Consider the following 25,230-nt stretch of genomic DNA (forward strand, 5'->3'; position numbering starts at 1 on the left):
TTGTTTTAACGATGGGTGTAATAATTCAGTCAATAAGAACTATTGCACAATGCATCTGTCGTCTATCTTCTTAGAGCTTCCCTGTTCCAAAGTACTGTTCTAAAGACGCAATAAGTAATTGATCAAATCGGGCATAAATAGATGCTGTTATCCCATTCATTGAATACGTCCACAGACACGCCCGGCGGTTGCAGTAAGCGTTTTATCACGGTTTCCTTTAAAGCAGTTGTAGATTAAGTACTCTGATGTTTTACATTAGTTGTAACACTCTGTTAAAAGTAAAAGTCCTGGATTCAAAATTGTACTGTACTGTAATTGTACTGTACTTGTAAAAAGTATGAACTATTGGCATCAGAATATACTTATAGTAGCAAAGCAAAAGTACTCAGTACTCTGAAAATAGCAGATATACAAGGCAAGCTCACAATGCATCGCCTCACGATTAAAATAGGGCTCAATTGGTTAATGTTAGTTTTGTATTAATAATCTAAGCAAAGTAACTGGTAAATAAAGCTGTTAAATAACTGCAGTGGAGTGAAAAGTGCAATAATTGCGAGAGATGAGTAGAAGTATAAAGTATCAAAAGTATAAATATTCAAGTAAAGTAAAATTACCTCAAAAGTACATTCCACAACTGCTTTAAAGGCATAGTGGTACAGTATGCTTTCATCCCAGTGATGCACACACACTGAATAACACAAACAATATGCATATATTGCATATTCATTCATTCATTCACATTGCATATGAATCATAGAACTATAACACTTTAAGCCTATGAGAACCAGACTGGAGTTTACTGTACTGTATAAAATGTAGCCTAGATCTGCTATATTGGCGAATGTTTCCCCTAGAATATAATAGTGTTCTTTTAAAGAAGTAGACATGATTAACAACAGCTTTTAGGAATAACCTTTTATTGGCATAACAGCTCACAGACATTGACATACCCACACAAAATCAACTCAAATGGCAGTACTTCACATGGAGTGGGGTGATTCCCACCTTTACCCTTAACCATCATGGTGAACCAAGACACAAATCTCATGAATGGATAAATAAATGGAACATAAATTGGCATAATGCAATCCCTATAAATAATTCATATTACAAGAGATCAATCCAATCCAACATGCTCTTCTATAATGGGAACTCCCACTTCCCCATCTAACCAACTGGGATGCTACAATATTATGCTGATCGATATTTTGTATATTTTCTGACAGATTTCACAGAAAGAATGCCATGCCATGTCTTCCACTTCTTAAAAACAGTTGAGCCAATAGTAGTTGAGAAGAACACGATTCACTCTCTTGTTTGCAAGGTTGTATTCAGTCTGCCTTGCGCCGTCACAGAAGTATAGGTAATCTATGGAAGGAAGCATTCCGTTCATTAGGTAACAAATTAACATGTTTCTTACTATGAGGTTGGTATTGTCTTTTCATGCTTAACTAAAGATGGTGCCTGATTGACCAAGACCCTTTTTAAGAACTCCCAACATTTTACTGAGCTACTCCCTCCTTGGGTTTCCATTACCCTTGCCTAAAAAGTGACCTTATAATTGTCACCCGGACTTGTACATTTTGTATTGGTACAATTTGGTAGTGTAAATTATTTTCTGATTTCTTACCACGATTCAGAAAAGCAGCATCCACTTTAGAACTGATGCCAGGGAAGTCGTAAGTGATGTATCTTGGGTATCCATTGTCCATTTGGCCTGTGAGCTCATCATAACTGGAACATATATATAGTACACATCAATTATCTCCATAGATGACATTTAAAATGGGAGGAGGCTGCACATGACAATTGTTTAGTCCGTCTTCGTGCAGATAAATCTGATTTATAAGAACGACGAAAAGTGTGCACATTAACTCTCACCTCCAGTACTGACTATTCACAAAAAATAGTGTTTTCCTATAGGTTGGTACAAAGACAGCTGCATCCACCTTGTTCACTTTTGATGGGAGGCCGAGGTTGGTGAGAGGTTTTGGATATCCAGGCAGTTTTGTGTTTGCATATGCCCTAATGCCCCAGTAATTGCGACCTGTAGAAAAAGCAAGGGCAAGTAAAGTAAAAGTTGTCACGGGGTCATCCTTACTTCCCCAGGTTCTATGTTCCCCGGCTTCGATGTACCCTACTTATACCTTAGGTTTAGGTTCAGGGTTATGTTTATTGTTGTAAGCTACGGTCCCATTGTCACTACTAACTGCCGTTGGTCTTAGGAAGAGTGCAGGCAAGCACATCTCCTCTGAATTCTGATACACGTGACGCCTGACAGTAAGGAGTTTCATCGGGAGGATATAACACGCGAAGAAGTCCTTGTGGACTCCGATCAATTAAACGTTTTTTTTTACACCTAACTGATCAGACGACAAAATATTGCATGCCGTCATGTCACCACACCATCTACAGTACTGTATATGCTAAGGAACTCACGCAGTCCTTTCTCCCTTAATCGTTGTCCAAAGCTAGCTATAGGCTATAGGTTTTCATGCCCAAACCAGTATCTCTGGTCTTTAATTCAAACCTAGGCGAACTGATCCGCAGTGATTTAAGGTGTGTATAGAGTGGAGATCAGGCCTCGTGTCTGTGTGATAGTACCTTCAAAAAGATATACCACATCCTCATTTGGGACTTCGTAGGCAGCATCGACGTAGTTAATCTGAGGCCACTGTGTGCTCACTTTGGTGAATCGGATTCCTTGGAACAAAGTACTCTTCGTCCAGTAGTAACTATTGAGGAAGAGGAAATGAAGTGGGTCTTAATCCGTCAAAAAAGCATACATTCAAGAAAAAACATCACTCAGCATCACAAATATAGTGATTGATTTGAATTGACTTTTATCTGCAGGACTGCTATGCAGCTTTCCCTCTTAAACTGAATTCATGCCAGCAGCGGCGGGTGGATTTCCACAGTGCGGAATTGCGCTGAATGGGCATATTCAAAATACAGTATGATTGATTCCCTCGGAAATAAGTTAGTTGTGTTCTAGTGTGGGCTCCGCTGCTCTGGCGACTCGGAGGTCTTCTTCAAGGAATCATGTGGCTAAAGCTAGCACAGCTGCACAGCTGTGCCCGGCAGGAGAGCTCATATGCAGGGAGGATTAGTATTTACTCATGTAAATAATGTATACATTCTATGTTGGAATTAGGTTAATTAATCATTTCACATCTACAACTGCTAGTTTAAAACTTTGTTCTCAATATTCAGTACTTAGTTTCAATGCAACATACTGTACTTTATGTCTTGCGGCATAAGATTACAATTATTTGGGTTCCTCAACATTGTATAGCAATAACAATAACAATAACAAATAAAGAATATCAGCAATAGTCAGAAAGAGAGTGCATGCGCTCCCTAAAAATGTTATACACAAATTACACATACTATACAGTGTATGTGTGTACTGTGCTGTGTACTGTGCAGTATGTGTGTACCGTATGCCTCACAAAGCCACTAAAGAACTCTCAGAGGAAAAAAGTAAGCCACTGAGATGACGAGACAAGACTTTCAAAAGAAGTTGCGCTTCAGGGGGTGTAATGATGTCCCTGTTAACTGCCCCACCAGGAAATGTTCTGGATAAGGGGCGAAACATCCATGAATGGTATGCGGTCAGGTTTAGGCCTGGCTTAGGGAAGAGGACGCCCCTGCCATGCATAGTCCACCATGGGCAGCATTGGAGGTGCAACATGATACACATTTTTAATTTACTTGTGTGCATAACTTTGTGTGTGCAGTCTTGAGTATGTGCCTGTGTACATAGTATGTGCCTGTGTAAATGTATTACACAGGCACATACAAATTTTCATTGTTGCAGCATATGAAACTGAAGTCTGTGGTTGGGATGGCTGTGGAGTTACTTACATCACTTTGCATTTAATCAATTGAAAGAAAATGTAATGTATATCCATAGTCTAGCATACAGTACCCATTTTTGAAGAACAGCAGGTCTCCTCTGTGAGAGGTAGCAGCGTCAAACGCCAGGTCCTTGCTGCACTTGTCATTTTGAGGGTTGGGCCCGATGTCAGGTGGAGTTGGTTGTGGAACTAGCTGTGTACGGACACCTGCAATCAGGCAGGCAAGCAAAAAATGTCAATCAATGCTGATTGTGCTGTATGGTGCTGTTTCTAATTATGTTACACAAGGTATCACGAGGTCTGATACGTAATAAGTCGGCACTAACTGTGCAGATCAAATGGAGATCAAAATCGAGTGGAAAATCAAGTGGCAAAGTGAGTTTAATGTTGTTTAACGCGATCAAATGGATGTTTGGATGTATGGGTTGTCAGGGCAGTAAGTCGTTCTTTGCCACTTAGTAGTCGTTCCCGCATAACTTCCGGGTATGATGATGATGCTTCTATACTGACATTTATTACCTCACCAGCATGTCGTGTGCATCCTTGCTACAGTATGTATGTATGCCTGATGCCAGCTACCTCCAACATTGTCCAGTACATAACACATTCAAAATCCACAGACTTGGATGGTATAGAATTTCCTCTCTGAATTAATCATCATACAGGATTTAAAAGCTTTGATGATTACCATAAAGAGCTTGTACCCCATGTCTGTCATCGTCTGGCAGCTTGTATCCGTACGTTTTGACGTATTTGTAGGTGGGAAACATCAGAGCTCCTCTGTCCCTGGAGTGATCCAGACCCAGAGCATGGCCAAACTCATGAGCCGCCACTAACAGCAGATTTATACCTGATAACCATAATAACAATGCATATTATAATCTCAGATTATAATGGGTTAGGTTAAGCAGCTTCAAGTAACATTTAACATTATTGTATACAGTAACTGTACCTCCAATTAAAATATTTAATCAACATTTAAGGATTCTTGGCCTGGGCCGTGGCTCAGCGGTCCAGGCACCTTGGCTGGCAATCCAGTTTGGCAGTGTGCCACGTGCTCGACTCCCAATCCCGACGACCTTTACTGCATGTCACCCCCCCCCATCTCTCTCCCCATTTCCTGTCAGCCTACTGTTTCTGTCCCTCTATAAAAAAACTAATAAAATAAAGGCGACACTCATGTCCAAACTCATGCTTTGCTTTCAGAACCATAAAGTATTACCTCTCTGGGTTAACGTCCAATTTTCATCATTATCGAAGTGTGTGTCCCCTCCTTCTCCCCGTCCAGGAGAAGTGGCATGGGCCAGTACTCCATTTCGCCCATCAAAAGGGTCAAAGTCCCCATGTTCTGTTTTATGTCAGGAAAAGAAGAAATAATAATTCCAACAATAATCGTATAATTCCCATAATGCATCACGAAGGGACTGCATTATGGGACTCCAGACAGTAATAAATGTATATGTTTGCTATAGCTAGCAATAAAATAAATTGCATTGTTACTGTACAATAAATACTAGTTTAGCTAGTTTCCTATACTTTTTCTCCTTCTGAATGCTTGTTTTTTTTAAATCTCAAACCGTTTCTCATATTCACCTCCACTTCCAAAGAGTATCATCATATCTGCAGTACCACTGTAGATTTGTTTAAAATCAAGTGGGATCACATCCCTGTAGAGTTGGAATGCTTTAGCAATGGTGGCATCCACCTGACTCTGGCTCAGAAGACGATTGTAGTTTGTGATCCTGCTCATGATGATAGTTTAGCAAATGAAATGGCAGCCAGGACAGCACTGCACCTCGCTATCACACACTATCTTCTGGCATAGGCTTACTTTGAAAATTGAAATGCTGGTTTTCAAGGACAGCTTTTTTGGCTCATTTTCTAAAACATGTCTGTATTTGCCCATCATTTTGTCTATGAAAGATTGTTTGTCTTTTATATTTCACCCAGCACTTTTATATTGCATATAGGCTCTGTGGACAAAGCTGTTTCATATATTAATATTGTTTAATTTAATTTAATGTTGACTGTAATTGGCCATGTATTGTTGGCGAATTTAAGAAGCTTATCCTGATGTTGAACAAATCACTCTAAGCACAAGTTAAATTTAAAAGAATAACATGCATCATGCATGTATGTTTTAATTTCAATCAATTTTTCAATCAATCAATTGTTCAGCACCTGTAGGTAATGATGCTCTTCTGCCATTTGGGTCTCCCGCGGAAGTGTAAATATCGGCCAATGTCGGGAACTCCACATCTGGGTTCCTTCATCACTTTCACAGTTTCATTATCCAAGGTGCCAGTTACCTGGTGGTGGTCATTAGTGGCAGATACGTTTAGAAAACAGCACACAGAGCATTTGCATCTGATCATGGTGACGGTACTGTACACCATGAGGTGTCTTGCATCAAATACTTGCTGGAATGAGACACTATTGTCAGTGGCATTCTTGTGTTTAATGATACAGGCAGAAGATTGGCATTGCTGGGTTATTGCATCCTCGTTAACACTCCTCCTTGAAATCACATTGCATTTCTTCAGAATGTTTTCAAGGGGGAGTGGTTAAACGGGTTAGGGTTATTGCACTGACAACACATCCCAAATTGTGTCAATCATTTCAGGTTCCAGTACCCAGCACTTATTTATGTTTTTAATATCATGCAACATTATTTAAATTGTCACGCCAACATTGTTTTGAAAGACAACTTTTTTTATGGAATCTGACATAACAGCCTCACACTTTCACTTACATACCGGTAATTCAATTATTAATTATTACCTCTAGTCCAAAGAAGCTCTGCATGGACTTTAAACTGTCATTGAATGAAGGTCTGGCAATTCTGCGCATTGCAGAATTGCCATCAGCATAGAAATGAGACAGGTAGTTCTAATAAAAAAAGAGGAAGGGAAGAGGATTATGTAAAACATTTATAAGCATTAATATACATGATCCTGCTCATTATCTGACCATCGTAAATTTAAGAAAAGTCTTTCATGAAATGTTACTACAAAATAGTTTTCACAACCCATGTATTCACTGAATATTCCTTGTATTAAGTTGTGCAATGTATTTTGTAATTCTCAGAAGGTTTAGTGGTCCATCCTTTACCTGTCTCTCTCCACCCTAGTCATACATCTCAGTGGCCTTGTGGTTTGAGAGTTTCTATATTTCACTATATAGAAAAATCACACTTGTGTGAAGGGAGGCGCATCTCACTCCTTTAAACAAACATCGTACTCTATACAAACATTAAAGGTCCATAAACCTGGCTGCCACATGACGTCATGTTTAGTAGGCCTACTCTAAACATGAACAAACATGAAAGAAGTAGAGTAAAGAAGTATGATGTAATTTCCGAAAGCCAGATGTTGGAGGGGCTAGCCTCTAGCGCACCTCAAAAAATACACAAATACACAAAATACACAACATATTCTTCATTACCTCAGCAAGTGTTTCGTCATCCTCCGGCAGGGCATCTGTTTCAGGTGCAACAGTTGGAGCCGTTGAGCATAGAGTCAAACAGGCCAGCAACACCAACACCATGCAGGAGTCCATGCTGGTCGAAGGACCTGTTGTGATGTTGACTATACGGATCTCTCTTTATTTATGTCAATCTCCCCTTCGTCTCATCCTTACATAGCCCGCCCCCACCCAAGGTGTGTTACAGTGTGTGTTGTACATATTTGGGATGGCAGCATCCTCTGGTATACATTCCAGTGGTGGGACAGGCCCTCATTGTGAAGAGACATAAGTGGCCACTGTGATACATCAGATGTGTTGTATTAAGATGGAGGGAACACTATAGCACTTTAATTGGTTATTCTGTCATATATATTTTTTTATAATTTATTATTATATATATTATATTTTGAATTTAGAATTATTATGTGCAATGTCTTGTAAAAGCCACTTATGTCACCTGCACTCACTTTTATGCAATATGTACTTGCATGTGCACACCTGCTTCTACTTGAACCCACACCACCTTGCTGTGTTTGTTGAGTAATGATTGATTCTGGAGATATTATAAACTGAACTAATGGGTGCAAATCATCTTTAGATTAGAAGAAGATAACGTAATTAACTGTGTACCATAGTGAATAAAAGGATCAACAATATTAATAGGAAATTACATTTTATTGATGTATCTTATAAACACACACACACACACACACACACACACACACACACACACACACACACACACGTCAGGGTTTCGATTCCATCCTTTCACAGAGACATTGAGTTCATAATCTTATTTATTTTTACTGCACTTTCAGTACACAGATCTTTGGATAAAAATGCTGTACAAATCATTACTATTACTTAATGTGCTGACCAACAATGGAAGGAACAGGTACACTCTTGCTTAAAAAATGGGTGTAATAATTCAGTCAATAAGTAATATTGTGCAATGCAGCAGTCTGAATCTTCTTTGAACTTCCCTGGTCCAAAGTTGTTCTCTTTTTGAGAGAACACAACAAAGATGCAATAAGTAGGTGATAAATCAATAGATGTTCTTGTCCCATTCAGTGGATGCATCAACAGCCCAGCCAGACATTTGATGGAATGGTATTTTGCACCCGCTTTCGTTTGAAGTCATATTGGTATGATTTTGTCCCACTGAAGAGGTAGATGTTCCCTGTCAACAGATTGTTTTATTTTAATGTGACTATTGATTATTGTGAAGTATTGTATTGTAGAGAGTATTATTGTTCATTAGCATATGAGCAGTAGACAATTCATGCATTCTAGGGTTGCAACAAGAAAGCCTTAAAACTGATAATACTGTAATATTGAAGATTTAAAAAAATACTATTAATTGTATTATGAAGACACTGTTGATGCAGGTCTGATTAATTATGGTAGTGTGTGACGTGGTGTGTTTTAAAAAGGGATTTAAAAGACTCAATCGAGTTGTTTGGCACTATTGAGTTAGTATTAGGTTATTGCGACTGTAGGTCTCAGATGAAACCGACCTCGGTCGACCTCTGTCCCTTCTCGCCGTAGTCTGAAAACCCACCTTTTCAGACTCCATCATGGCCCATAGCACTTACTCTACCCCCTTAGATAGCATTTGTGTAGACTTAGATAGCATTTGATACAGACTTATAGCATGTTATGTAGACAGCACTATAATTGCATTGTATATAGTCATAGCACACCATAGTACATATGTATAGCATAGTAGTATATATATATAGTTTATATGTATAGTCTCATAATATAGATATTCCACTGTTACTTTCTTAGCTTACGCATGTTTCATGATAAATGCTTTTTTGTGATGTATTCCCATGCTTTTTGTTCTTGCTTAATGTAAGTCGCTCTGGATTAAGAGCGTCTGCTAAATGCCTAAATTGTAAATTGTAAATTGTAAATTGTTCTCGCCCTCAATGCGTCTTACTGGTAGTAGCACTATGGTCAGGCTTGACAGGGTTTTTTGTTAAAGTATCTGGGCAGTGTGTTCTATCATTTTACCTATGCCATGACGGCTGAATATCTGTATTTTTAATTTTCCTACCTCGTAGCTCAAATGCAGCATCAACCCTCCCTATGATGCCAGGCCAGTCTTGGTGGATGAGTCTGGGAAAGCCTGGGTCCATCCTACTACTGTGTTCATCATACCTGGTCAATGGAACATTATCATACAATCACATTATAATTCATACATTTTTACAACTAGGGGAAGGGTTTGTTCCACAAAATTCTATGTGGCATTCCTTTATGTATAATTCTTTCATTAAAGTAGAATTCATTTCTGAAAACCAGGGCTGGACTGGCCACAGGTCGTACCGGGCATATTCCCAGTGGGCCCCTGGCATGCAGGCAGGCCAATAGGCAGCAGGCCACCAGGAAAGGTCCGGGCGTGCTGCCATTCTGCCAGTGCCATCATGATAATTTCACTGTACCTGTATCAGTGAGTGACAAATATACCCTCTACAAAGGGTTGTGTAGTTAATTTATGTTGTTATGTAAAAGTGGTGGTATTAGGGCTTGTTTGTTTGTGTGTGCCTCGACGGAGTGGGCGGTAGAGTTTCTGCTATCTGCGCGCTGGTTGTGGTGGGCCGGTCTGGGCCAAATTCACGCGAATATGACCGGGCCGAATTTTTGTCCCAGTCCAGCCCTGCCTAACCCTCACTAGGTGGAAGACTTTAACTGCTAAGCTACAGTATAGGAAAGTGCCTATACCTATGATATTAATAATGCGAGAAAGAGCCTTCATGTTATGGTGACACAATAAAATTAAGCTGTCATACTGTAGTGTAGGTTATCTTTTACCTGTAATAAACATATCCTACAAAGAAGTATGTCTTCCCATATTCACTGATATGAACGGCCGCGTCGACCTGCTTCACTCTAGTGGAGAATCCGTATTCGTAGATGGAGCCAGCATGGCTTTTCATCTTAAGCTGTTGAACCACCCAGTATTTAGGACCTGGAAAAACACTGCCGTGTCACTGCATTTTGGAACACTATGAAAAAAAAAAGTAACATACCACAAGGCCTGCCAAGCTCAATGAGGCTGCTGCATCAAGCGCAACACTTAAAGTTGTGCAAGGCTGTAATTTGTGTGCAACATTGTGTTCTCGCTGCTGGAAATCCAGCCTTGTCATGCTAAAGCCTAAGTGATGCTTTGCAGACTGCACATTAGCCATACCAGTGAACACGTATGCCACTCCTTTGGCAGGGATGTCATAGGCGGCATCCACGTGAGAGTTGACGCCCGGTAAATATGTGCTGCTTTGGCCCTCTCTCAGGCGGTTCCAGTAGGTTGACCAAGTGGTTCTCATCCACATGTACCTGCACGGGGTGACACACACATACACACTTGAGGAATATTGCATTAACGTACAGTAGATTAATGTATTCCATGTCCCATTGTTAGTGTGGGTGGCCCCCTTAATCCTAACTTTTTTTTTTTTTTTTTTACCTGAACGTTCAAAATAAAGATTATCAAATAAAATAAAATTAACCCTAACGGAGACCTGAAACTGGAGTAAAAATCGAATTGAGGGCACTAATATTCTCCACCAAATTTGACATGCTTTCCCCAGTTATTAATCAACTATAATGTCCATATGAACATATTTTGACGAAAAGTAGGCAAACATTACTGAGCCAGGCAGCAATAAGAGATTGTGGGCACATGTTTAGAACACATCTGGGTACTGTTTTGAAAAAACCATACCTGTCTTTAAAGAAAACTATCTCCTTCCCAATTACTGCCACTGCATTAACAGAAAAGATGGGGTCACACTTTTTGGGTATAGTTCGTATAGTTTCCACTTTTGAAATGGGCTTGCCTGAAAAAATAAAAAAGTATTATTATTATTACAAAATTGACACCTGTTTGTCATTAAAATGTTCTCACAGTAAATTCCCCTTGTGTCCCCTGTCACTGCCGACCCCTTCTGTTGGTCTGGGCTGTGTGTAGTCATTCTATCTCCTCCAATGCTCAAGAGGTCACTGGTTGCTTATTTTCAACCGATGGGAGTTTTACTGGGAGAGTGTAACACGAACGGAGGTTCATATCTTCCCAGTTCCTCTCCCTGCTTAACAGGCACCCAGAGTCCCAGACCAGCCAGTAGGAGTCGCGATGACTCGCGAGTTGCGGCAATTAAGGACGTAATGCCCTGCAGGTTACCACCCACGAACATTATGATTTGTGTTTGTTGGAGATTCTGGGCCAAGCCTGAGGCACCACTGGCTGCTAGAAAATGTACCCAGACATCTGCAGTGGTGTGGTGGCGTTTTATCTTTATGCCACCCGAACACTTAATTAGTGTGGTTTCCCCTAGGGGCAACTAACACTGCAGTACTTGCAGGCAACTTTTTTTTAGTGTGGTTAGTGTTTTTTGGCTTTTCTGCCTTTTATTGATAGAAGATGGACAGGAAAGAGGGAGAGAGAGTAGGGGAGAGGCATGCAGCAAAGGTCATCATGAACGGGACTCGAATCCGTACAGTATATCATGAATGCAAGATCTGATCAACACCTAATTTTAACGGCATGTTGCATGACCTCCAACAATATTATATGTGCATGCATAAAGTGAGTGGCACAGTGAGTGGCAAAGCGAGTTTAACGTTGTTGTGGATGTATGGGCTGGGCTGTCATAGCCCAAACATTTAGATTCTCGTAGAGGGTTTTTTCGATTCTGACGTCAGAATCGAAAAAAAGACCCTCTACGAGAATCTAAATGTTTGGGCTAGGGCTGTCAAGGCCAGAAAGTAGTTTTTTGACACTCGCGTTCCTGCATAACCTCTGGGTATGATGATGGTGTCACATGCATACACTCTATAGTTCCCAAAGTTGCACCTTTCTAGTTATAATAATTAAATTCACTACTCACCGTACAGAGTCTGGATCCCAAGCACATCATCTCTAGGCAGCTTGTATTGTGAGCTACTGTAATACTTGTAATTTGGATACATGAGAGCAGAAGGGTCTTTGGAGTGAGATAAGCCCAGTGAGTGCCCCAACTCATGGCCTGCAACAGTAAAGAGGTTGTAACCTGAAACAACAAGCACAATTAACTGTCAAGCTATTGGGGGGGGGGGGGGGGGGGGGGGGGGGGGGATGCATCATGGGAATTGTAGGAACACTGAGAAATAGAAATGGGAACTTTCTTTTCGATTTCTTCTTTTGAATTGTCTGTCTATGATAACCATTAACAATGAACTGAAATGCACACCAAAAGTGTGCTAGTGCACCTTTAATATTGGCTGATTGTTCCATTGTTTATTCTTGTTGTATGAAAGTAGAAACAATGCAAGTGGTCCACTGTTTGCCGAGGAAGGAACGGTTGGACAATAGTTCAATATTAGCAAAAGAACTGCCAGCACTCACAGAAGTTACTTTTATTGGGCAAGTACCAGAAGGACAATTCTGTGAGAGGCCTGCTGCCTGCAGTTCTTTGGCTCTTGTTGTATGTCACTGACTCACTGTCATACTTGTAGATTATGAAGCATTTATTGGGATTATTAAACTGTTTTAGTTTTGGTTTAGATTTTTCACTCGGTATAGGCCACTTTTTTGGACTAAACACAAGTGCATGCTTTGGTTGTTGCAGACCATGCTTTGGTGGTCCCATCGTCCATTTTTCATCGTCGTCAAAGTGCACGTCTCCTCCCAAGCCCTCTCCGGGCTCAAAGGCATGAGCCAGCACACCCTTGGGCCCATCAAAGGGGAAGAAATCTCCATGAGCTGACAAAAAATAAACTGAGATTATGCCATGGTCCTCTGGAAATGTCAACAGTATTTTTGTGTACTGTATGCATTGTACTGTACATCACCCAGCATTTATCGTCTACGATGTCATCATAAAACATAACTAAGCTAATGTACATCCCACTGAGAAGAACCCCAAAAAATTAAAATTTTGTAAAGTGACCATACTTTTTCGTGCAAATGAGAGGACAATGTCAGCTTTGCCAGAGTTGATTTTGATGAACTTCAGACGTGTCACGTCGCTCCAGATCTTCAGGGCAGAGCGAAAGGAGTTTTCCACGTCCCCTTTCTTCATGTCTGGAGTGTATACTGCAATCCTACATGCCATGAATAGCGGTGTCCACACAAATGTACTGTAAATCATCTGGGAATAAAGTCGTCAGCAGCACCAATCTATGTATTGTATTATAACAAATAGGCTAATACATGATTCAGAGTGTACAAAATATATATGAAATTGACAAATTTAGATCAACCATATGGAAAAAATATATTTTGGTGGACGTTTATTATTATAATATTTACTTTAGATATAATTGTTTTGCAAAATATATATCATCATACTATAATTAACCGAATGTCTGTGTGTGTGTGTCTGTCAGAAACATTGTCGTAACTCCTTACTGCCTGCACCAATCACTCCCACTTTTCACACAGGCATTGACCATATGAATATGGAGGGCGTAACGAAGCCCTTTTTTCGATTTGACACATTAATGATTATTAATTAACTTATTAGTCAATTACAAACGCACCCAGGCGCAGTACCCTTCACGGCCACAAGGGGGGGGGGGGCAAATATCTCACAACGGGTAAGGACTAGTATTTATAATTCTGGAAATAATGTCCATGTTGTGTTATGACTAGGGGCTAAAATTTGTGATCATAATGAAGCAAATCATCTCACCTGTAAGTAATGGTGTTCTTTTTCCACTTGGGCTTATGAGGGTATAAGATGAAATTCTCCACATCTGGAACGCCACACCTTGGCTGCCTCATCACAGCCAGGGTCTTGGGGTCTAGCCGACCTGTCTCTTTTATGCCAAAAAAGTCTTGCATTTGCCTTATCTTCGCCTCCATGTCAGATGTGGACCTGGCAGTTCTACTAGACCTGTGCTGGGGGTTCAGCCTGTAGAATCTTCTGAGGTAGTCCTGTTATTGAAGCAAGTTCAAATATATGGAAGACAAAAGTAAAAACAATACTATAATATTTTAAATTTATAAAGCACTATTCCAAACAAAGTCACAAAGTGCTTTACAGATGGGATAGAAGTAACCCGATTAAATTAATTAAGGAACAAATAACTAAAACCAAACAATATAATAGACATCAACAAAAGGCATCAATGAAATGAGAGACAGTGCTCTGAACGTTTAGTTGTCTCCTAACTCCTTTTGTTATAGTGAAGGACTCTTTTTTTTCCTCCACTGCTCAGCTTTCTCATGATTCAGTTCACTTCTGACATAAAAGTTTATTTAAAAATAAACTTAAACATCTCTCGTGTCATTTGCATTTCACAACTCAGTTTAGCTCATGTGATTGTTAATATGAAGTTATTTCCCACATAATGATGCCACATTGGAATGGTATTTACAAGAAATCAATCCACTCTATTTGACACTATTTTGAATATAATTTGGCTTCTTTCCAGGTTTCACATTCATCAAGGAGTTATTGTGTGCACTAAGTTCAAATCAATTCAACAAAAGTTTGCCTAGTGTGACCATATCATAAATTACACAATATGTCACGTGTATCTAAAGGCATTTGTTTATCTTCTTTGTTTATTTAGCTAAAATGTAACCAATTGTCTCTGTGATTATCTTGACTTGAAGTATTCCTTTATTAATAATCTTTATTTGGGGAAAAGTACACTATGTAGTACTCTATTGTACTGTACTATTCCATAGCTATACTGTACCTCTTGCCCTTGTGAAATCATGTACAATCATTTATAAATCCCCACGAAAGTCAGAGATCCTTTTTAAAACCTGTTGACCAACCCTTGTTGGTCAACACATGGGAGGCTTTTAACTGAAACAATTAACCTGACTGCTCTTGCTGCAAAAAAATCAAAAAAATCAAATTAATATTAAATTACATATTATGTCATCTAATTGTAACATCTAATCTAATGTAATAATTGCCATATACAATAGATTATATTTAGTCTGCAACAGGTTTTCAAACACAGACCTCAGCCATCTGCACGTCCTCTGGCTTCGCGCCCTGTTTCTCACCAACAGGTAAAGTCCACACGATATCCACAAGCAACAGTGTGCCTAAAACAGTTATCCAAGACAATCCCATCTCCATCGTTTATATGAACATCACAGTGAGCTTACTTTCATCTGTCTCTATATTTATGAGAGCATGTGAGGTTATTGGGCAATCACGTGGGTCCACTTTTCAGGAGGCTTTGTGGTTTTAATCATCTTTAAGTGGAATGTCTACATACCATGTCTCGTCTACTCTTCAAGATATTATATAATGCAACAGGCTGCAAACAGCATGCTTGTGATGTCAAATGTAATGCAAATCATTGTTTGTAGATTATTGCAAAGGTTTTTTAATGTGGTTTTGAATTATACAGATATAGTATGAGATTAACTGTAAACCTATTGTGATCACTTACTGTAGATACCAAATCAGTACAGGAAAACCTGCACTACACTGTAATACAACTGTTCTACTGTACATGCAGCAGTGTGGGAAAAAACTATTGTCCATCTATCCACCACCACCAAAGTGACGATGCACGGTATATTACTGCAGATCAAAATAATTCATATAAACTCACCACATCAGACAACCGTGCTTGGAGCACTTTACAGTGGTCTACATAATGACAACCACAAATGCGTGCTAAACATGCTAGAACCTTTATTTGGACAAATGATGGCCACAGTGGTATACCGATAAATACAATATTTTAATGATAAATAAGACTTGAGACACTTCACACAATGTTTTCTTTTTGTTTTCTTTTTTCTAGTGCTATAATAAAGTTTATTGGAGTTCATTTCCTCAATATTCTGTGGAAGCAGGATTTCAACATCCCAGCCAGGTGTTTGTTTTCTCAACTCCCACGACGTGTTGCTGGGTGTAGTCATATTTGAAGACTTGTGGTCCGACGAAGAAGAAGATAAAACCTAGGATGGCAAAAATCAAATCTTCAGGATTTACCACCATGTGGTGATTTCTGGTGTTAGTAGTAGTGTAGTCTTTGTTGTCAGTAGAAATTATTTAGTTGTCGTTGTTGTGGTTGAGAGCTTGAAGCTTTATCTATATGTTGTCGCACTGCAGTGTCGCTCACCAAATTTTGATTTGAACTCGATACAATACAATTATATCCAGGCACCATATACTGGGACTATAACATTTTCATTTTTGTAATTGAACTAAATAAGATGAGTGAGTAAATTATATAGTGTAAAATGATAGTGCAGATCCTTGAACAGCCCCAGTGTCAAACACATGATGCTGCATGTTGGTGAATTAGCATTCTTATACCCATGACAGCTGCTAGTGCATTTATGTTGCAAAAGACCCTGAAGGTGTAGACAGTTTGTTGGCTGAAAAGATTGCTCCATCCATTTAACTAAGCCAACATGGACCAGTCTGCCAACTGCAGATATATTATGTGGATGATGTTGAACATATTTGACTTGACCGTTTTGAGAAATTACAGAAAACAACTGAAGGAAAGACAAGATAACCACCAAAAGCTGGACATTTGTGCCCAAAATATTGCTGGTGACCACAAAGTCCTTGCCGTGATCTTGGCATTTTGTAATGAATTGCCATTAATTTACCATAACACTTCAGCTTAACAACTAACACACATTAAACAATACTTATTCTGTGGAAACAAAATACAAGAAAAAAGAAAGAAAAAATGGCTCACCATCTTTTTGAAGAGCTGCACTTATTGTTGTGTTGAGTCCTGGGAAGTCCTCACTGATGTATTTTGGGTAACCAACATCCATGACTCTTCTATTTTCATTGAAACTATAAAGCCATGTCATAAACAATGGGTATCACAAGTAATTACAAACTGTAATCTAGTAAACTAAACAATAAACAAAGTTCATAGTGTGTGTGTGTGTGTGTGTGTGTGTGTGTGTGTGTGTGTGTGTGTGTGTGTGTGTGTGTGTGTGCGCATATATATATATATATATATATATATATATATATATATTAAGTGGTCACACAAGTTGACACAACTGGTTATTTGTGTGAAAAATATGCCAGTGAGCAATAAATCTAAAAATAGCTTTTAACCTTTACCCCCACCCCCCTCTGTCTGCAACTTGCATTCAGTACATACACACTTAAAGAATCTGTGGAGCCATATGTTCAACTTTTCCCTAGTAAACCAAAACCTCCTGTGGTTATACATTGGCTATACAGCACAGGGAAATCCTATAGTGGTTTCCAACACTTTCTGGCCCAGGGTCCACTTGTAAAAGTGTTCGCTTGTAAAAGTGTCCTGACCACTTAACACGGCAGCCGTGTTAAGTGGTCAGATGGGTGGGCCGCATGCATTTTTAGAGCATGTTTTGTATGCTCAATCACTGAACACAATGTTCCTGCTTGGATCGATGGAAAAGTTCCTTTTTATCACTGTCACAATTTTAAAGACAAAATACATACAGTTATTTGGGGGCCCACTTGCAGTAACCTCACGGCCCCAGGCCCCAGCCCACAGGTTGAGAATCACTGCTATAAATGGGTGAATTCTGTTTATAATTAAACGTGTGTGTCTCTCTCTCCTCTCTCTCTCTCTCTTTCATTTGAACTGTTATCTTACCTCCAGTAAATGTCATGGATGAAGAACAAGGTGCGTCCTGTTTGCATGATGTGCACCGCTGCATCCACCTCATGGACCCAGGTGGGGAACCCAAAGTTGGTGAGTGGCTTGGGCTTCCCCTTTACAAGAGAGCCTTTCACTGTCCAGTACATGGATTCTGTCATGACATGAACCACACGTTTGATGTAGAGGTACACTGGAATGTGCAAATGGTTCCATTTGTACATTCTCAGATAAGTTCTCAGATAAGTTAAAAATTCATAAATGAACAGTGAAGCAATGGTGTTTTTAAGATGGCATACAATTATATTGTGGATTTGCAGTGTCTTCACATTATTGAAGAGTTTGACTATGACCTGTAGGTATCTTGATACATTTACAGTTACATGACTTTGTTATGTGAATAAAATATGGGTCACCATTATCCTGACAACCTTCACCATGCACACACAGTATATCCATCAATTTTACATGAAATGATTTGATGCTGCCCCTGTGTGGAGCAGAATGTTTTCAACTGGCTACCGTGAATGAGGTAAGCAGTTGATTTGCGCGGCACCCAGAAGGCAGCATCGATGTTGGTTTCAATCTTAGGCATAAAGTTGGTGATGGGACCTTCCTTGGTGTCATTTTGCTTGTTATGTTTGATCCATAGATACCTGATAGGATACAGAAGAAAGAAGCAGTGCATGTCAATATCTTCTGGAAGAGAACAAAGTTTCTTCGTGCTATTTTTACTGCACTGAAAACCACTGGTATTCATTTGAATAGACTATACATATATTCCTGCTAATGTGAGAGTTAATAAACAGAAATTACATTCTCTAGGAATGCTTCTCTTGTTTGTGGCTATATTGAGATTAAAATGTAATTTCAACAATACAGAGACAGTTGCAAAGTTGTCACAAAGAACTTCAAATGGAGGCTGTTTTATATGCAAGTTGAAGCACTCTTGTGTCCTTTTTGGATTTGGATTGATTTCAGATACAGTACACAAGTACTATCATCACGGACATCACAGATTTCAGATAGATTACACAAGTACTATCATCACGGACATCAGGGACGGACGCCGGACGGTCACCCCAGCCACAGCGCTGTTCGCACTTCTACCGCGCCCTCGACCTGGCAAGCGATCGGAGTAGCAAGAGCCGTAACGAGAGACTGTGGCAACAGTCAGGCTGTTAAATAAAACTGTCGCTTGCATCGATTTGCACTATTCTGATGCACATTATGCACATACAATATTTATGATAGGACTTCATGTGGGACTTTCTAAGCTACATAATACTGTCTGACATGCACTATACTGAATGCACTATTTATGTGATTTAGGACTTATTTGAGTTACATACTACTAATTTAATCATGCTGATATTGTCAGGCTGTTTTAAGCTTTTCTATTCACCGTTCCTTACTTCTAATTCCTTTTTACTCCTTTGACTGCAAATGTGAAGCCTGAAAAATAAGAGTTTCACCTCAATTGTACCTGTAACTGTAAATGATTGATTGATTGATTGATTGTGTGATCAATCAATCGATCGATCGATTGATTGATCGATCACACAATCGATCACAAGGTTACCTTTCTCTGAAAAAGAAGGTTGCATCACCCACGGTTGACACAGCATCAAAGGACCTGTCTGGGTCACATTTGTTCCGCATCAGACGAGGAGGGAAGAGAGAGCCTGACAGCCAGGGGTTGTACTGAGTGTTCCAGCTGCTCTGCAGCCTACGACCTCTGTTTGGACCTGAGGAAATAAATAGCAGTCCAGACTTATGTCTTTTCTTCTGCTTCACTTTGCTTTCAAAACACAATAACATAAAATATATGTATCCATAAATAGAAAGCCTTGTCTTTATAGGGGGGGGGGGGGGGGGGGGGGGTCGACTCGTCACTCGTCAGCGTTTGAGACAGTATAGTGTTACATGTGTGAGTTGTATGATAATTTATTATTGCACCGTGAATGTGAATTATAGCTTTGAAGCTTAGCGCCAACTGACATGCTAGCAGGGGACAGGTTAAAAGTAAAAAGCTAAAAGGTTTTCCATGTCTAATTGCAAAATTCATGCTTTCGGATGATTTTCCCCTTCATCTTTTTATCTGATTGACTTGTCAGTAGGACTTGAGGAAGACTCACAAGCGTTAGCTGACTAAATGAAATATTTAAATCAAGTTCAGTTTTTGTATCTTAATGGAGGATGTTGCCATACTGTACCTACAGTATGTGTAATCTGTAAGATTATAGCATTAAAACCAGATTATATTATTTCAAACAAACAATATTTACCATAAAGTGCATTGATATTTGCTACATCCTCTCTGGAGAGTATGTTGAGTGCACGAGTTGGTTTATATGTTGGATACATCAGTGACTCTGGGTTTCTGGAGTGTTTTAACCCCAAAGCGTGACCGAATTCATGAGCGGCGACCACGTACAGGTTGAATCCTGCAATAGTACAAAGAAAATGATTAAAATAAATGTCAGCACTGCATAAAAATGCTTCTCTTAAGAACCACATTTCAGATGTCACATGACTGAATAAGTAAACTGCTTTTATGCTTTTATGGTATTGAATGCTATTCTATTAATAGAATTGTAGGGCACTATTTACTTTAGAATCATTTTTCTGTTACCGGTATGTCTATTTGGCATAAAATTAAACTAGACTATTCCATGTCACCTCCAAGTGTCCAACAGGTATAATTATATACAGTTTATTAGTGTATAAATGGTTTCTGGTACCCTTTCCTCCTGCTGCCCAGAGCTCAGAATCATCAAAATGTGTGTCACCACCGGTGCCGTCTCCTGGACCAAAAGCATGTGCCAGTGTGCCCCTGGGCCCATCAAATGGATACATGTCACCATGCACTTCATGATCCGATCCAGGTAATATGATACAGAAAACAGTAAACCACATTACAACTTGTTACTGTACATATACCAATATAAATCACTCGTCCCAATGAACTGTGACGCTCAGTGGTTAGGGCCTAGCACTAAACACTGCCATAATTATGGGTTCGATTTCTACTGGGGCTGCGCGTGGCGTGCTGCTGTGGTTTATGGTGGAAAATTGTTATTGTTATGTTTAATGCAGTTTTGTATGAAATGTGTCTTCCACAATCAGCAAAAGGCCACTACCACCTGTTACCACATGTACTACAGTATACTAATGCAAGGTACTGTGGCTAAAAGTGCCAACGACATTTAAATGTATCCACTTGAAAAAAACTGAAATGAAATGCCTACAAAATTAATCGATCCACTACTTTAATCAAAGGAGATACTCACCATAGGTGACAAAGTCCACCATGATGTCAGCGCTGCGGGTGTATGACCTGACAAATGTCAGACCGCTGGCTCTCGCCCAAATACTGAGTGCTGACGCAACCAGAGAGTCGACAGTGTTGCGTGGTAAATCTCTGGTGTACCTGCCAATGCTGTCTCATGGAAAACATTTGAATAATTCCCCACAGAAATGAGATACAGTATCTGCAGACAGTATGATGACAGATTTGTATCTTATCAAGTACTAATGAAAAATAAATTCTGTGTTGGATGCAGGTTGGATTCACATGCAATGATGCAAGCATGCAACCCCATTTGAGGCAGCATCGTTGTGGCTATGGATTCCCCCCTCAGGGGTCCTTTAGGGGGTCCAAAGAGGTCTCAAGCTAAATGATTGATAGTTAGGAACCAAAACCAAACCCTTACACAGGTCTGTAACATTGTGTGTAGGTTAAATTGAGGATTTTACTGTGTACTGTAATTGTGGGTCCCAGTGGCTCACAGTGCATGACTCATATCAAATCCATGGACTAATGCATAATGGAGGTCCCTGGAGTTAGTGAGAATCACTTATTTAGATAGACAATTTCCCCCATAATGTTTTGGAAATGACCTTTTCAATTACTTCATCAATAATGTATTGTATTATCAACCATTATGGCCACACAGCAGTTTCAAACAATCCTTAGCATTTTGTTTTACAAGAAATGGGTCTATGCGGGTGGGGTTTACATAAAGACAATTCAGATTGTGTGAAATACAAAAGTATTCAGTAATTGTTATTAGAATAATTTCATTTCATTGTTGGTTCATTGCAGACCTCACCCACAAGTCACCAATGTAGGTTAAAGCAACACAAATATAGCAAATATAATTTAACCCACACTGTGTTCAATTATTTATTTGGTACTTGGTTCCAAACCACCATTGCTGCTTAATTGGTACCAAATCTTAGTCGATAGGCTTTTTGTAATAATTGGTTTGTTGGCCGCTCATTACAATTCTTAGCTTTATACAAATCATTGGGTTACCTGTATGTGATGACATTCTTGTTCCATCGGGTTCCCTGACTCAGGTTGTATTCTTCCACATCGGGGACCCCACAGCGAGGGCTTTGCATCATGTCCAGCGTTTCTGGGTCAAGAGTACCTGTTGTGTTCAGCCCAAAGAAGTCCTGCATGTCCCTTACCTTGGAGGTAAACGAGGGCCAACTCCTTTTCCTGCGCCCAAAAGGCTCTTTTTTCAGGTTGTAGTACTGCTGAAGATATTCCTGCGGAAACATATTTGTCCTTTATCATGTTGAGTGATTGAAGACAAAACCTTGCACTATATGCACTTTTTCTACTGCATGTACAGTATAGTTGTCTATATCCCAGATTATTCTCCATCATAATCTATACGTTCATTCTTTATTGCTGTTAAAGTTTTTACTTTTCTACCTAAGGTATGCCTTGGTTTACTATCTTTATATTATATCTCTGTGGAGCATGTCATGCCAACATTTCACAGCACATAGCCTACTGTACAGTAGCTACTTGTATGAGTTATTGACAAATAAAACCTCTTGAATCTTGAACTATACACTGTATATATTCCCCTTGGCTAAACCTGGTTACTTACCTTTAAAAACAGAACTGGTTATTGGTGGTGAACGGTCTAGATATGAGAATTTCATATGCAGATTATATACTTTACAATACAATGCATCATATCAGAGACAATTATGTGTCAATGTGAATAATTTAACTACACGTTAATATATTTGCTATTTGGAGAACACAATGTCAAGCTGTATATGTTTTAAATTATGAGCCTTCCTAGTTTATGTCATTACTGTACATCTAGACATATTACCCTACAACAAACATAATGGAAGCTAAATATATATAGCTATTAGCACCCATTCATGCCTGGCTTAATACATTTGGTCTAAACATATAGACAAAGACATACTAAGTGAGTGAGACAGTAGATACAAATGAATAGGAATAAATTAGGTGGCTTGGTCAAATCTAAAACGGCATGGTATAGTTGCTGCTAGAGACTCAGAGGCATGCCCATTATTTACCTCCACCCCCCACCACCCACGCAAAACACAAATGGATAAAAAAGATCATCTCCATATCCCACTCACATTAAGAGCCAGCCTTGCTGCATGGAACTTAGATGGATTTGTTTTCAAATTAGCATAGGATTATTGTGCAACATGCAGTCAATTCCAAATATCTGTAATTAAGCCCATTCAATTATGCACTTACTGTGGCAAGCTTCAGGTCACTCTGTGGCGCAGGAGAGTACCAGTCTCCCTCAGGAATGACTGTGGGTGCCGTGAAACATGGAACGGGTAGAACCAGCACCAGGACACAGCAGCAGGACAGCAACATGACATGCATTTCCCACACCTCTAACACTATGGGAACTAGAGTGGCCAAGTTTTAAAAACGCATAGAGTTGCAAAGGAGTTCTGGTTAATGAGAAAGCCTTTTAAATGCTTATTGTGACTCATACCACGCCAAAGCCGAAGGAAACCTCAGACAGTAGGCTACTATGGAATTAGGGAGGGGTTTACTTACCGGCCAAAGACAAAAAAAAAAAGAGGAGAGAAAAGGAATGAATGAACCATTCTTTTCCTGTAACTAACATTTTAGGTCATGCATATACCACTGAACATAATACAAATATGATCAATTCCATCTTTTTATTTATAACTGACATCATTCCCATCCAACTTTGCAGATGACCCATGTGCAAGACCTGGATCAATCCGTAACAAACCCAGGGATTTGTTCTGGAAGTTACTGACTCACAGGTAAACACAAGTTTTAATTGAGTTATTTTGCAGAATATTCTGTAAATCTGATTTATTTTCTCCATATATAGAACATCTGTAGAGCATGGCCAACTCAACTAACCTACACACACTATCGGTTCTGATGCAACACAATGTAATGTTTCAGTCCCACGCATTCTGCAAGCTCTCCCAAAATAATGGCATCAAAGCCTATTCTTGCCTTGTTTTAGAATATCCATGGCGATCTGTTCAATGAGAGAGCTCTATAAAAAGGACCCAAAACTGTCTCTAATTGCAGGGAGAGATTTGGGGCCTTCGAAAAATAAAAATGGCCGCCAGCCAGGATGACTGGAGTGGTGAGGGTGGTTCCATGGTAAAATTTAGGCTACAATTAGGCTTGATTGGCTGTTGTGGGCCTTTATGTGACCTGTAGCATTCCTTTGCCGGGGAAACGCAGACCCGCTTTTCCAGGATCCTTTGTGCCCCTGTATGCGGAATTCCTCTGGGTCTGGCTTTGTGGGCATATAGATAAGGTGGTGAAGTCAGTTTACGCACCAGTGATCATGACATTCAAGAGAGTGGGGCTGAGAGTTGTGAGGTTACAAGTTGGGAAAGCCCATTCAGACATGGTAATTACGCCAGCTCGAGCGTTACTTCTTTTCCCCAAGATACATTTTTACACTGAGAAGGTGCCAGAGCTCTAACACTTGTGGCTGCATTGAACGGACCCCATGTCAGTCTGAGGACAATCAGCTGAGCTATAGGAAAACATTGCTAAAAGAAAAGTGGCATGTTTTGGTACTTGGACCAATAGGCCTATATCTAAAGAAAATAGTTGCTGTGAGTGGAACAGGTTACTATAGTTTCAGGTCATTTTATGAGAGAAAAGCTGGTGTAATTTTAAAATGACTCAGAAGTGTGTGTGTGTGTGTGTGTGTGTGTGTGTGTGTGTGTGTGTGTGTGTGTGTGTGTGTGTGTGTGTGTGTGTGTGTGTGTGTGTGTGTGTGTGTGTGTGTGTGTGTGTGTGCGCGTGTGTGTTGGTTAAAAACATATCGCCTAACCTAACTCCATTGTCCATTGGATCCTCAAACTGTCTGCTAAAGCAGCTAACTGCACCCTCTCTCCCCTGTCATGCAAGTACACTACTGACAATATAAAGTCACAATACCAACTTTAATGAGGCAGTATTGCTGTTTTTCTTGATTTCCAAAATTATAATAATAATAATTTCATTTTG

The 25,230-nt window shown here is 39.7% G+C and overlaps 4 protein-coding genes across 6 annotated transcripts in view; 1 reads left to right on the forward strand and 3 right to left on the reverse strand.

Annotated features, from left to right (window-relative positions):
• Window positions 1-25,230, forward strand: part of siae (sialic acid acetylesterase) — a 301,364-nt gene that overhangs the window by 36,610 nt on the left and 239,524 nt on the right. The gene's annotated exons all lie outside the window — the stretch shown is intronic.
• Window positions 950-7,428, reverse strand: LOC310865057 (collagenase 3-like). Of its 3 annotated transcripts, XM_083774012.1 has the most exons (12): window positions 7,305-7,428; window positions 6,972-7,035; window positions 6,642-6,749; window positions 6,042-6,169; window positions 5,454-5,602; window positions 5,083-5,208; window positions 4,549-4,710; window positions 3,932-4,067; window positions 2,605-2,735; window positions 1,882-2,047; window positions 1,631-1,734; window positions 950-1,368 (listed from the first exon to the last, which is right to left on the reverse strand). In XM_083774012.1, the coding sequence occupies exons 3-12, from the start codon at window positions 6,708-6,710 to the stop codon at window positions 1,265-1,267; spliced, it is 1,275 nt and encodes a 424-aa protein (XP_083630138.1). In that variant the 5' UTR covers window positions 6,711-6,749; window positions 6,972-7,035; window positions 7,305-7,428; the 3' UTR covers window positions 950-1,264. The 3 variants fall into 3 exon arrangements, with proteins under 3 accessions (XP_083630138.1, XP_083630137.1, XP_083630136.1); XM_083774011.1 differs by lacking the exon at window positions 6,972-7,035 and having other exon boundaries at window positions 5,454-5,527; window positions 7,305-7,420; XM_083774010.1 differs by lacking the exon at window positions 6,972-7,035 and having other exon boundaries at window positions 7,305-7,420.
• mmp20a (matrix metallopeptidase 20a (enamelysin)) lies at window positions 8,216-15,426 on the reverse strand. Its single transcript, XM_083773095.1, has 10 exons — window positions 15,293-15,426; window positions 14,003-14,247; window positions 13,264-13,412; window positions 12,940-13,071; window positions 12,218-12,379; window positions 11,056-11,170; window positions 10,525-10,667; window positions 10,146-10,302; window positions 9,388-9,491; window positions 8,216-8,505 (listed from the first exon to the last, which is right to left on the reverse strand). Exons 1-10 carry the CDS (start codon window positions 15,410-15,412, stop codon window positions 8,405-8,407), a joined length of 1,428 nt encoding a protein of 475 aa, XP_083629221.1. The 5' UTR covers window positions 15,413-15,426; the 3' UTR covers window positions 8,216-8,404.
• On the reverse strand, window positions 16,010-23,626 carry mmp20b (matrix metallopeptidase 20b (enamelysin)). The gene is made up of 10 exons (XM_083773628.1): window positions 23,461-23,626; window positions 22,234-22,472; window positions 21,206-21,354; window positions 20,657-20,782; window positions 20,201-20,359; window positions 19,495-19,660; window positions 18,435-18,568; window positions 17,910-18,066; window positions 17,004-17,107; window positions 16,010-16,248 (listed from the first exon to the last, which is right to left on the reverse strand). The coding sequence occupies exons 1-10, from the start codon at window positions 23,593-23,595 to the stop codon at window positions 16,148-16,150; spliced, it is 1,470 nt and encodes a 489-aa protein (XP_083629754.1). The 5' UTR covers window positions 23,596-23,626; the 3' UTR covers window positions 16,010-16,147.

Source organism: Protomyctophum parallelum, assembly GCF_964188405.1.
Source record: "Protomyctophum parallelum genome assembly, chromosome: 9".
Taxonomy (NCBI): Eukaryota; Metazoa; Chordata; class Actinopteri; order Myctophiformes; family Myctophidae; genus Protomyctophum; species Protomyctophum parallelum.